The sequence below is a fragment of the Alligator sinensis genome, unplaced genomic scaffold, assembly GCF_000455745.1.
Source record: "Alligator sinensis unplaced genomic scaffold, ASM45574v1 scaffold84_2, whole genome shotgun sequence".
Taxonomy (NCBI): Eukaryota; Metazoa; Chordata; order Crocodylia; family Alligatoridae; genus Alligator; species Alligator sinensis.
This window is the reverse complement of record NW_005842247.1, coordinates 270,850-284,996: the sequence shown is the minus strand read 5'-3', so window position 1 is coordinate 284,996 and position 14,147 is coordinate 270,850. Positions and strand designations below refer to the sequence as shown.

The 14,147-nt window shown below is 47.4% G+C and overlaps 1 protein-coding gene across 1 annotated transcript in view; it reads right to left on the bottom strand.

The window, feature by feature from the left end:
- PAN3 (poly(A) specific ribonuclease subunit PAN3) overlaps positions 1-13,991 on the bottom strand; it is a 126,230-nt gene extending 112,239 nt beyond the window's left edge. Inside the window, 1 exon segment of the mRNA XM_006027488.3 lies at positions 13,922-13,991. Coding sequence (XP_006027550.2) covers positions 13,922-13,976 — 55 coding nt within the window. The 5' untranslated portion in view covers positions 13,977-13,991.
- Positions 13,992-14,147: the final 156 nt, after the last annotated feature.

Genomic DNA, 14,147 nt, shown 5'->3' with positions numbered 1-14,147 from the left:
CAGAGCATCCGGAGCTCTGCACCGTGGAGCCTAGCAACCTCCACGAGACCGTCTGTGTTGTTTGTCTGTAACCGCAACTTAAGCAAGTTTTCCAGCCTACACCACTGCCATCTCGGTGTAAGTAAACAATCTTTTAAGCTACCGCTACGCGTCCGTGCCTAATTCCAGCTCGAAGGCCTTCCCTCTCCGCCCCGGCGTGCCTGGGCTGCTGGCCACAGCCCGCGTGCAGTGCGGAAAAGGGCTCGGGTCGCTCCCGGCCCGCACACGCCCCACCACTGCAGTGTTCACGAGCCGTGCCTGGTACCTCAAGGTACGTAAAAAAAACAAACCACAATTAAAGCTACGTTTATGGCCAAATCGCTGACTCAGCATTGAATCTTAATATTTGGCTGAACCGAATTGGGACAGTGATCTGAATCAAATCACTGTCCCCAATTCGGGCCAAATCCAAATCAAATATGGCCCATTTCACACATCCCGATACTTACTTTGATTTAAAATCCTAATGAGACACGGTACAAGTAGTTACTAGTTTGATATAAACTGCATACCTCCTTCCCACACGATTACTCAAACAACTACAGTATATATCAAAAAAAAAACAACAAACATGGTAGTGCCCCGTCTCCACCAGAATGTAGAGGTGCACAGATATATCAGTCACATACCAGACCACTACCAATAAAAGGAAAAAGTTAACATGATCGGCTATTGACTTTTTTTGGCCAATGTAGCCGATATCGTCACTGTGTGCATGTGCATAGCTGCATGCATGCACAAGGCCAGGAATGCAGCCAGGCAGCTTGGAGAGTAGCATCCTGCCAGTAGGTCTGTGGGGAGGAGCAGGCTTGCAGGGGCTAAGGGGCATGGAGGGGAGACAGATCAAAGACTCCATGCTGAGGGAATGGGACAGGGGCTGCCCAACCAGGGTGGTAAATGGGACCCCAAGGCCAGGAGCAGGCTCGGGTGTGTCATCAAGGAAGGCGGGGGAGGGGGGGCAGCTCCCCACCACTGCATGCACCCCCAGGGCGGGGGTGGGGTTGCCCCCCCCCCCCCCCCCCCCCCGCGACTTATGTGCAGGGCAAGGATGGGCTGCCTGCTGCAGGCTTGGGGTCAGGGGCTGTGTCAGCTTCTTCCCGGCAGGGGGGCTGGGCAGCTACAGAGAATTTTGGGGTGGCTATAACCACCAAGCCCCCACTCCCCAGTGCCACCCCTGCTTGGGGCACTCTGCTCTGCTGCCTTTCCCTCAGGAGTCCTGCGGAGGGCCAAAAAGTCCTGCTGCCTTTCCCTCAGGAGTCCTCCAGAGGGGTGGCACTGGGTAGAGGCTTGGTGGGGGGGGCTACAGCCACCGAAAATTCCCCATAGCACCCCCCTTGCAGCCACCCCTCCCAGTGCTGCCGCCCCCACCCACCCTGTTCAGCTGAGCCCTCCCCAAGACCAGCCCCCACACCAAGAAGAAGCTGGCACAGCCCCTGGCCCCGAGCCCACAGTGGGCAGCCCACCCTCACCACATGTACAAATCCAGGGAGGCACATGCCCCCCATCCCTTCTCCGGGGCTGTGTGCAGCAGCAGGAAAGCACCTCTCCACTCCCTGAATGAGCCGCCTGAGGCTCCACCCCACTCCCAGCCCATGGTCCCATTCACTACCCTGGCTGGAAAGCCCCTGCCCCAGCCTCAGCTCCACTCCCTCCTTCACTGTGGGGGCCTCAATCTGCACCCCACCCCCACATTCCTTCCTTCCCCTATGTCCCTTCTCCCACCCAACCCCCACAGACTTACCAGCAGAAGGCTGCTCTCCACGCTGTATGGCTATATTCCTGTAAATTGGCTATCAGATCAGTATCCGCTAATATGGCTGGGTAATCATCAGCTATAGGTACTAGCCAAGGAAATCTTTATCGGTGCACCCCTACCACAATGATATAAAGAGATCAACCCCGATGTGAAAACAAGCTTTTCTGAAAGTAAAGGAAGTCTGCATATGGGGTGTTTTTATCCTCAACAGTACAATGGCATCTAAAAGGTACTTCATTTTTGTGGATATTACCTTTTACTGGATCAACTGCATTGTCGCGATAGACTTAAGGCAAGTTTTTCACTGCAACACCTTCTTCATACTAAACAGTTCTCAGGCACAACTACGAAACCTACCCATATTTGTACTTTTGAGTACTTCTCCCTAAGGGGCTAACAGTAGTGATGACATACAAAAAGAACTGTAGGTCTTCGTTACCGTTTTACACTTTTCAGTGTAGCATTTCAAGGACAGAGTAAGGCCTGATCAACACTAGAAAGCTCTGTTGACAGAACTTGAGCCATCAACAAAAAGTATGTATCCACAGAAAGTTCCTGCAAACTGTCAAACCTCTACATTTCTGTTGACAGAGTAACACCTCTTCAAGTAATGTAAGCCCTATGCTATATGATGTGGGAAAGCTCATGAATGGTGCCACATTTCCATAAGTTGCAGCAGTTCTCCAACAGGAAGCCCACAATGCCTCACACTACTGCTCTGGATGCTAGCTTGCATTACAGTAAAACCAACATTGTTCGTATTCAGGTGGTTCATAACCTGCAATCGGTTGCCAAATTAAGGATGATTATCAAGCTCTCTACCCAGTAAGAGTCATAGCGGAAACAGTGCTCTTTAAAAAATGCAGCAAACAGATAAAGCAACTCAATGGTCCCATACAAGTTTTCGCAGTTGTATGTAACACAGGTTAATTCTCAAACCCTCCCTTTTTCAGGGTGGGAAGAAAGGGGGGGGCGGATAGGAACTTAATCCTGGGAAGTATATGGGTTTATCATAGAATCACAGAAGTAGGGTCGGAGGGGACCTTGTAGGTCTTCAAGTCTGACGCCCTGCCCTGGCAGGAGGGAAACTGGGCTCAAGTGACCCCAGCCAGGTAGGCATCGAGCCGCTTCTTAAAGACCCCCAGGGTAGGAGCCAGCACCACTTCCCTTGGAAGTTGGCTCCAGATCCTAGCCACCCTAACTGTGAAGTAGTTCTTACGGATGTCTAATCTAACCCTACTCTCCAACAACTTGTGGCCGTTATTCCTTGTTATCCCGGGGGCGCTAGGGGAAACAAGGTCTCCCCCAAACCCTTCTGATCCCCCCTAGTGAGTTCATAGACCATCACCAGGTCCCCCCTCAGCCTTCTCTTGTGCAGGCTGAACAGGTTCAGGTCCCGTAGCCTCTCATTTTAGGGTCTGCCCTGCTGTCCCCGGATCATGCGGGTGGCCCTCCTCTGGACCCTCTCAAATGTTGTCCACATCCCTCTTGAAGTGAGATGCCCAGAACTGGACACAGTACTCCAGCTGTGGCCTGACCAGTGTCGCGTAGAGGGGGAGGATCACCTCCTTGGACCTACTTGAGATGCACCTATGGATGGTTAGCCCTGCCGACCGTGACCTCGCATTGTCGGCCCATGTTCATCTTGGGAGTCAGTGATGACTCCAAGATCACTTTCTGCCTCCGTGCTCTCAAGAAGGGAGTTTCCCAGCTTATAAAGTATGCTGCCAGTTACTACTGCCCAAGTGCAGCACCCTGCACTTGTCCGTATTGAAACGCATCCTGCTTTTGTTAGCCCACCCCTGCAACCTATCCAGGTCTTTCTGCAGTCTTTCCCTCCCTACTAGCGTGCCCACCTCACCCCAAATTTTGGTATCATCAGCAAATTTGAGCAGGTTGCTTTTCACCCCGTTGTCCAAATCGCTGATAAAGAAATTGAACAGTGCGGGCCCAAGGACTGAGCCCTGGGGGACTCCGCTGCCCACTTCCCCCCAGGTCGAATATGACCCGTCCACCACCACCCTCTGAGTATGACCCTTCAGCAAATTAGCAATCCATCTGACCGTGTAGGCATCGATGCCACAGTCACCTAGTTTTTTAATGAGGATGGGGTGGGAGACAGTGTCGAAGGCCTTGCTGAAGTCCAGAAAGACTACGTCCACGGCAACACCTGCATCCAATGCTTTCGTGACCTGATCGTAAAAGGCAATCAGGTTGGTCTGACATGACCTGCCCCTAATGAAACCATGCTGGTTGCCCCTGAGCATCATCCCCGATGCCGGCCCATCACAGATGTGCTCCTTGATGATCCCCTCAAAGAGTCTCCCCAGGATTGAGGTAAGACTAACGGGCCTATAGTTGCCCATATACAGTATACTGGCCAAAATACAAGACTGTCTTCCAGGGCAGTAACTAAGAAGAAGCATATTCCTAAATTCCATGCTCCTGCCCAGAAAGAACATGGGAGTAGCAAAGGATTTCCTAAGCCTGTTTGGAGAAGGAGCTAACCAGGCCTAGCTCAAAGAACCTCAAGCAGAAGCACCCAAGGAATTAGAGGGCAGACAGGAAAAGTAGTACATGCAGGACAAGCAGCAATGCAGTGCAAAACAGCCATATCACAGGTGGTCCTAAAAAAAAAAAAATGCATTTTATCAGAGTTAGATATTACCCCAAATAAAAGCTCTTTTTATAATGCCAGGTTCAAGGGTGTTTTGTTTTGTTTTTTTTATTAAGAGGTTTGAGTCCAATTACATGCACAGGAAATCTGGTATTTTTCCCCACTACAGACCACAGGTCAAAGCCAAGCTGCTTTATAAACCAGGAGCCTGGCAGTCAAGACAATTCCAGAGTGCTCTCTTATGGCTTCTTGCATCCTCATAGCACTACAGACTCTCCCTGTGGTTCCATGCACCAGGCTGTTCAGTGTTAGGAGCTATTCTGCCTCTACTTGCCATTTCAGGAGCAAGGCTTTCCCCACTAGCCAAACAAATGTCACCTGCCACACCGTGCACAACTGTGGGATCATACACCTTACTAAAGTGTTCCCTCTAAGCTGCGTGGTGAGTGGTCGCACAGGCGCACCTGGCAGGGTAGCATGAGTGCGCCTGCATGGCCGCGCATGCCACACAGCTTAGAGGGAATGCTGCTTACTAAGGTTAAGCTTTGCCATCATACACCCCCAGCATGCTGTCAGATGCCCAACGGCATACTTGAATATCATCCAGCACCAGCTTAAATCAGGACCTAACCCTCCACACGCTGCTGTCCAGGTTGTTAGGAAAGGACAAGCTGGGTCATTTAGAATGATTTTTTCATTTCCAGCCTGAACCTAGTAGTTAGGAAAGGACATCCCTGCTTGCAACTTTTGAAAGAGGCCTTTGTGTATGAGTATGCAAGTACTGCGTACCCCTCCCAACCAGCTCACATTAATGTGCCAATAATCCACCAGTGCCTAAATCAGAAATACGTCTTCTCAGTGATATCTTCAAACACAAGGTTGGACACAGACCCCAGAACTGCCTACCATCCCAGTTAAAAACCCACATTTCTTAAAACTGCAACACAAAGGAGAATGCACTGCAATTACAGTGATCCCAAAGATAGACTTTATTGCCCCTGGACCAGCTTCCCACAGAAGAGTAACTAGGGGTACACCGATAGAGATTTTTGGGGCTGATACCGATAACCAATTTTTAAGGAGGCATATTAGCCGATACCAATCCAATTTCCAGTACAGCATGGGGAGTTGCATGCAGCTGGCAAGTCTTTTGGGGTGAAAGGGGAAGGGGGAAGGAAGGGCAGGGAAGATCAAGGTCCCCACAATGAGGGAAAGTGGGGCTGGGGTACAGGCACGGGACAGAGCAGTGGCTCATCTGAGGGGAGCAGGAAGGAGTGGGCAGCTCCAGCTGCTACAGGCTCAGCCGGGGCCCGGGCTGCACTGGGTTCTTCCCAGTGGGGGTTGGGCTGGGCTGCACTTGGAGCAGTCAGCAGCGGTGCTGGGAGGGGGCTAAGGGGAGCTGCACCCACCCCAAAATCCACCTAGGCCTCCCTTCCCCTGCCATTGCCCACCCTGAGTGCAGCGCAGCCCAGTACCCATCAGGAAAAGCCTAGCACAGCCCTGGTCCCAGCCTACAGTGGCAGCACAATCCTGCCCTGTCCAGATCTAGGGGGCACGTGCCCCCCCCCCCCCCGGGTGCATGCAGCAGCAGCCCCCCACAATGAGCCACAGCTCCAACCCACACCCCACCCAGGCTGGGCAGCACCTACTCCTGCCCCATGCCCACTCCCTCCCTCACCGCAGTGGCCTTGATCTACCCATGTCCCTTCACTACCCACTGCCCATGCACCACAACAGACTTACCAGATGCATGCAGCTCTCTAAGCTGCTGGGCTGTGGTCCTCGCTGTCTACGTGCTGCGTTGTGGCAGCAGGCATGCAGGGGCCATTTATCAGCTACATCAGGCTGATTTCCAATCCAGTCAATTTTTCTTTACATCAGTGCCGATCCAATATCAGTCCAATGTATCGGTGCACCTCTAATTATAGCTGCATCTGACCCAGGCTGCAAACTCTACAGAGCAGAGGCAATGTTTTCCTTTATTCTAAGCTACCTGAGGAGGGACTGCTTTTTTGCTTTGTTGGTACACCACCTAGTACAGTAACTGTGGCTCTCAGTCATTATGAAAAAATAAGTATTTTGTCAAAGCTAGACAATGCTATGTAAATGCTTTTGATACAGAAACACTCTTTTGGGTAATACAAACAAACAAAAAAAATCCCTCAGTCCTCGCATCTTCAAAACAAATTTTCTTCAAGCACTTGAACAACCCATTTTATTCAGGATATTCTGCAACAAGATTCCCAAGAACATAACAGAAGGGGACTAATATATAAAGCTCAAGTGTGGGTAGCTAGTCATGTACATAGTCCCTGTTTTAAGTACCTAAATCTTTGTGAACTTCTGTTTTTGAAGGGAGAAAAGAAAAATCTGCATGCTAGTTTCTTTATTTTTGCAATTTGCTATTCTTTTCATTAGAAGGTCCAGCATCCTGATGCACCGCAAGTACTTGGCTGATAATCACAACACCTAGGACTCCCAGACAGCTTAACTCTGACTTGTACACATCACAATCTGTCTACAAACTCATTCCTGAAAAATCTGTATTTTGATTCTGAAATGGAATTCTCAGCTGCTAAATTAAAAACACCAGAAAGAGATGGCTTGAATGAAGCAAAAAGTCAATGAAAGAACAGAACAGCAATGTCTTGGGAATCAAGCCATGCAAAATAGTCCTGCAATTAGTGCTCATTTTACTCCTTACAGTCAACAGGAAAAAATATATCACACTAGCTAATTTAGCCCATCTAATCACTAAGGCAAAATAGTTGCCTACTCTGCTTTTTCTTATTTGCTATAATCTAGTTTCATACGTTCAGGTTTTATACGTTAACTGTTATATAAACAGTTTTATGCTGTTCAAGGAGAGGCAGGAGAAGAGGAGGAGTTGTGCTTTATGTAGAAGTATGATTATGTGCTGTATGATTGCTCAGAGCTCCAGTATGAAACTAGAAATAAGCCTGTTGAAAGTCTCTAATCAAGAGAGAGGGGGGAGAGCAACAAGGGTGATGCCAGGGTGGGGGTCTGCTATAGACCAGGTGAGAGAATGTGATAGATGAGGCTCTCTTTGAACAGCTAGCACAAAAGTTTCCCCAGTGACAGACACTGGTTCTCATGGGGAACTTCAAAATCACCCTGACATTTGCTGGGAGAACAATACAGCACTACATAGGCAATTGAGAAAGTTTCTGGAGGGTGCTGGCAACAACTTTCTAGTGCAAGTGCTGGAGCATCCAACTAGTGGCCATGCTCTTCTTGACCTACTGCTTACAAACAGAGAAGAATTGGAGGGGAAATGTAGTAGCGGGTGGCAACTTGGGCAGCAGCAGCCATGAGCTGATTGAGTTTGAGGGAGGGAAGGAAAGCAGAGTACAGACCTTGAACTTCAGATAAACAGACTTTGACTCACTTGGGGAACTCATGGACACGATCCCCTGGGAGGCCAGTCTGAGCTGGGGGAGAAGTCCAGGACAGCTGGCTGTACCTTAAAAGATCCTCACTGAGAGTGCAGGAACAAAACATCTCAATGTACAGGAAGACTTGCAAGCATGGCAGAAGACCAGATTGCCCTTAGAGAAATTCTCAGTAAGCCAATACACAAAAAGGATGTTTGTGTAAGTTTCCACTTATAAACTAACTAGGGAGGAGTATAAGAGTATTGCTCAGGTGTGAAAGGATGAAATCAGGGGCGCATCCCCACGAGTATGTATGTGCATCTCCCAGGGGATGCCCCTGTACATGTGCTCTGGCATAGGGCACGTTGCCCCAGGTGGGGTAGGGGAGGCTGGGACCAGCACCTGGGCTGGGCACAGAAACTTTACCTGTGATCCATTCCTGGGGTTCTCCTGGGGCAGCAGCAGTGGCAATAAGTGCGTTCGGAGTCTGGCTGGCAGCCAGAGCATGGCTCTGCCAACCAGGCTCCCTTTATGGTGGAGTATGCTGCTGTCACGTGCACCACCCCATTTCGCCATTTTTTGTGGCAGCGTGGCAAACGCATACTTGTTGTGATGCGCCCAGGAAGCTCAAAGTACAGCTGAGTTGCAGCTAGCTAGGGACACGAAGGGTAAAACAAGAAGGGTTTCTACAAGTATGCCAGCAACACAAGGAGGATAATGGAAAGTGTGGGTCCCTTACTAAGTTGGGGGGGGGGGCGGCAACCTAGGACAAACAATGCAGAAAAAGCTGAAGTACACAATGCCTATTTCACTGATTCTTTACATGCAAAATTAGATCCCAGATTACTGCACATGGCAGTATAGTTTGGGAAGCGAGCAGCCAGCCGAAGAAAAGAACAGGTTAGCAACTATTAGAAAAGCCAGAAGTGTACAAGTCCATGGGACTGGACACAATGCACCCAAGGGTGCTGAGGGACTTGACAGATATGATTGCAGAGTCTCAGGCCATTACTTTTGAAATTTCATTGCAGTCAGGAGAGGTCCCAGACAACTGAAACAGGGCAAATGTAATGCCCATCTTTAAGAAAGGGAAGGAGGAAGATCCGGGGAACTACAGACCAGCCAGCCTCACTTCTGTCTCTGGAAAAATCATGGAGCAGATCTTCAAGGAATCCACTTCTAAGCACTTGAAAGAGAAGGTGATTAGGAACAGTCAGCACGGATTCACCAAGGGCAAGTCGCACCTGACCAACCTGATTGTCTTTTACAATCAGATGACTGGCTCTGTGGATGCAGGGAGACCAGAGGATACGATATACTTTGGCTTCTGATACGGTCTCCCACAACATTCTTGCAAGCAAGTTAAAGAAGTATGGGTTGGATGAATGGGCTATAAGGAAATGGCTGGATCATTAAGCTCAGAGGGTAGTAGTTAATGACTCTATGTCTAGCTGGCAGCTGGTATCAAGTGCAGGGCCCCAAGCGTCAGTCCTGGGGCCAGTTTTGTCCAATACCTTCATCAACGACCCGGAAGATGGGATAGTTTAAGTACACCTTCAGCAAGTCTGCAGATGACACCAAGCTGGGGGGAGTAGACAATACACTGGAGGGTAGGGCTAAGATTCAGAGAGACTTCAACAAGTTGAAAGATTGGAGCAAAAGAAGTCTAATGAGGTTCAATAAGAAAAAGTGAAAAGTCCTGCACTTAGGAGGGAACTATCCCATGGACCAATACAAGCTGGGGACTGACTGACTGTCTAAGCAGCAGCTCTGCAGAAAGAGACCTAGGGGTTACACTGGACAAGAAGATGAATATAAGACAATAGTGTGCCCTTGTTGCAAAGAAGGCTAATAAGCATACTAATTGCATCAGTAAGAGCATTGCCAGCAAGTCAAGGGAAATAATTATTCTTCTCTATTCAATATTGGTAAGGCTACATCAGGAGTACTGTGTCCAGTTTTGGGGCCCCCACTACAGAAAGTATGTGGACAAATTGGAGAGAGTCCAGTGAAGAGCAAAAAAAATGGTTAGGGGTCTAAGGCACATGACTTTGAAGGGGAGGCTGAGGGAACTGGGCTTATTTAGTCTGGAGAAGAAAAGACCAAGGGGGAATTTAATAGCAGCTTTCAACTACCTAAAGATTGGTTCCAGAGAGGATGGAGCTGGACTTAGTTGTACAGATAACATTGCAAGGAGCAATGAACTCAAGTTGCAGCAAGGGAAGTTAGATATTATTAAAAAAAAAAAAAAAAAAAAAATACAATTTCTCTGTAAACTAATGTCATATCTACCTGTTCATGCCTAACCTACTACCATCCTGTCTTTCATGCATCTATAGCATCTACTCCTTATCCTTCACAGTAAGTAGCAACTATAAATGGCCAAATCCTCTCTGTTGACAATATTATTGCCCTCCTCTCCTTTTCACTGTGGATGTACATGACAAAAGAAGTTACTGTTTATTGTTCTCTCCCTTCAGATCAACATACCTAGACCACTTTCAAATCCTTCCACTTCTTCCCCCTCAAAAGACCTCTTTCAAGTGCCTCTCTCTAGTCTGAGTGGATCAAATTGGCTCCCTCCAATTGGTATAAAAGGCAACCACCAAAATCTACCTTGGCTACTGCTCTAAACCCGTAACCACACTGTCTAATCCCTTCCCTGGCTCCTCTTTCCTTTACTGCATTAAATTCAAGTTTCTTGTCCTTGCTTATGAGGTCTTGCATAAACACCTCTCCTTACTTTACCACCATCTCTTACCATTTTTACATTTTCCCCACAAGTCTACATCTTCTTCTTGGTGGTTATTTACACAGGAAACCATTTCTGAGATGGTCCCCAGCAACCTTAATCTTTACACAGTGAAATCCCTCCTGAGACACTCCCACAGCGATACCTACAAGGTATTAGTCATCAAATAATTACTAAATTAAGAACCAGGGATACCCTGTACACTCTAAAAATAGTAAGAAATATTTGTGTTATCAAGATACAGAATGTATTACCTTATTATCTGCATAGCATACATGCCTATTCTCCCTACTTTCTATCTTTCTGCATATGCCTTTGAGATGGTGAGTCCACTATGGCTGAAATACCACCTTCTTTTACATTTGTTCAGTGCCTGGAATATTTCAGGCACTATCTGGGTTTAAGATATTAAGCAATTAAGCACTTTTAATATTTTTGCCACTATATTGCTAACATTTTTCAGTTGGTCATCTTTGAATTCCCTCTAGTATGTCACAGAATTCATAACTGAACACAACTTAATTCTTATTATTTGTTCAATACTTTCCTTTATAGGTTTCAACATATTGTATATAGTATCATCACCCACTGATGGAAACAATATCCGTTTTGCAGAGGCAGAAATCAGGTACGGAGTGATTTATGCAAGTCATGTTTCCAAACTCTATATCGGGGTGGGCAAAATGCAGCCCATGGGCTGGATGGGGCCTTCCAAGCCAGCCTGTCTGGCCTGCAGGACCCCTAAAAAATTTAGAAAATTAACATTAATCTGCTCTGGGCTGCCTGTCATGCAGCCCTCGATGGCTTGCCAAAACTCAATAAGCGGCCCTCCGCCCAAAATAATTGCCCACCCTTGCTCTACATACATCACCCTGGTCCTGTTATCTTAACCACAAGATCTTCCTTGCATATTCTTAGTATAGTTAGACAAGACCCAAGGAGAGAAAAGGATTACTGATGGGTGGCACAGGAAAAGTTTATTTCTTTTTAAAAGCTCTAGAGAATTTCTGTGGATTAGGCAATGCACAGACTGTGCTGGGCAATCTTAATATGTCAACTACACTATAAAATAAGCTACAAAATATTGTAAGCCTCAACTAAGGGGACACTATACTATTCATTGCTGAAACCAACTGTATGCATGGTTCCTACCAAAACAGCAGGTGCTCACTGCTGCTGTCACAGCAGGCCTGCAAGGATGCAGCTTGTCAGCTATGAGAACAGAAATACTTTTACTACTAAACCAGACCAGTATGATCCTCATACCCTTTCCCACACTTTCAAAGGTCAGTCCATGGACAGGCTTGACTGCCAACCAGTAATGCAGTAAAGAAACCCTTAAGTGTCACTACATCCAGAAGTACAGAGAACTTAAAAAATAACCTTTGTTTGGTAGAAAACAGGTAAGGAAAAAAAATATGCTAGAAGGAAGACACTGGTATTGGGTTAAGAAGGAAAGGGCCAACCAATCTTTGTCATAAAGAGGATAAGAGTTCAAGGTGATCTGACAGAAACAGCACCACGATTCCTTGCCAGCTTCTTGTACACATGCAAGGAAGTTAGTGTTAAGGTAGTTAAGAAAGAAAATATAGACCGTTGTATTTTCATTTTGGAAACATCCAAAGTATCCAAACACAAGACGAAAGATTAAATCTTACATGATTTTTGTAAAAAGTATGCCAAGAAGTTAGCTGATAATTGTAGTAGTTCCTTGGCTAACATCTGTCAAGTCGAATACTCAAGTTAGAAAATGCAAATTTGAATTTCCCCTATACATATGCAAAGTAACACAGCCTTCAGTTACATGATCACATCCTATTTCTCCACAGAACCCCAGCCTCACTCAGTGCACCGGAGGAACAGTACTCTAGGAATTAATCGGAAACATATAGAAAAGGAGGATCTTGTCTACAGCAGTAGTGCTCAATGTATGATGGCCTGTGGGCCAGATCTGGTCCCCAAAGTGACAGTGTCTAATACTATCAGTCAGGACCCAGTGCATAGCATGGGGGAACAGCCAGCAGTAAGTAGCTCAGCCTGGTACATCCCCTTCCCTCCCCCTGTGCCATGCCCCTGATCCCCTTCACAGCCAGGGGTAAGCTCTCTTCCTGAAAAGCTAGATAATGTTAACTATTCAAAAAAAAAAAAAAAAAAGCCTGCATTTCTCAAATTAGGCACCAAAAGTAGTGGACAATTTCAGCTCCACACTACTATCTGTAAAACAGTATTAGCAAAGCATTTGCAAAGGAAAAAGGTGATATGAAAGAAGTTAATATTTGACTTCATGATTGCCAAAGAGAAGCCTGTAAAGAAATTAAAAATCATGTCTTCAGACCAGGGTTGAACATGTAAGTATACAGTAAATAGGGCAGCGTGTCACTGCTGACAGTAAGACTGGAACAAATATTAGATAGCTGATTTTTTCACTAGCTGTCATCTATCCTGCTCACTGAATGAGGGAGGATGCTGGGGGGTGCGGGGGAGAAACTATGTGTTGATGCAATCATAGGATTAATACATAGGTCTAAGGAGGAGCTAAATTAAAAAGTGAAAAGAAAACTTCCTAACTTCCGTGCATTTTAAGTTTGCAACCTTAATCTTTTTCTAATGTAGCTTCTACTCCCAAATCCCTAGTTTAAAATCACCTAGAGAAATCCCATCGCTCCAAAGCGTACTGAAAGCCAACCTGACCACCAGCAGAGGTAGAACCTGTACTTCCACAGCACAGCCCCAGAGTACCTGCAGCAGTCATGCTCGACAGGACTAACTTGATTCTGAGAAACGACAATGATGTTTGCTGAAACTTTTCCAAAGCCATTCAGACTCTAGGCAAACAACGAGCATGGAAACCTGAGGCCGGAATGTTTGAAATTGGTAAAATTATAAGGAACTGAAACCAAGGTTTAATAATGGAAAAGGGGAGACAATTTTCATCCTCTGTGACACCGGAGTACACAGGGCCCCTCATGTGCACAGAGGTGTTGAACGCCCAAGACAACACTTAACAGCACAGGCTCACCACAGCTAACGCAAGCAACCTAGAAACACAGCAAACGGCAGTGCCAGATTGCTCAAAGACATTAAAAAAAAAAAAAAAGCCACAGAGGCTTTGTTCACAGGCCTACCGCTGTCAACAAGCTTACGATCTGTCAGCGTATCTGGGGCGCCCATCGCTGCTGCCTCCGAATTCCAGGACAGAGCATCTAACCAGCAAAAGTCACTTCACACACGCACGCAAACACACATACATTAAGCTTAGGACACAAATGGGTCGGGCAAGCACAGGCAATGCAATGCACCAGTTTGCCAAGGCGTTTAAATTAAGCCTCCGCATCCAAGAGGCTTTTCCTGCTCTGCTTCACCTCCAGACAGGCCAAGCTGTTGGGGGGTGTCTCTACAGCCGGGCAGAGGCACCATGAGGGGCACCCCTGCCTGGCAGCACCTCTGCCCGGAGCGGGGCACCTCTTTGTCTTCCGGGAAGCGCTGCGGCTCCGGGCCGGGCCGGGCCCGGCGCCTCCCCTGGGCCGGGGAAGTTTCCCGCCGCGGATTGTCCCCTTGACAGCGGCCTGGGCCGGGCCCGCGGCGGCC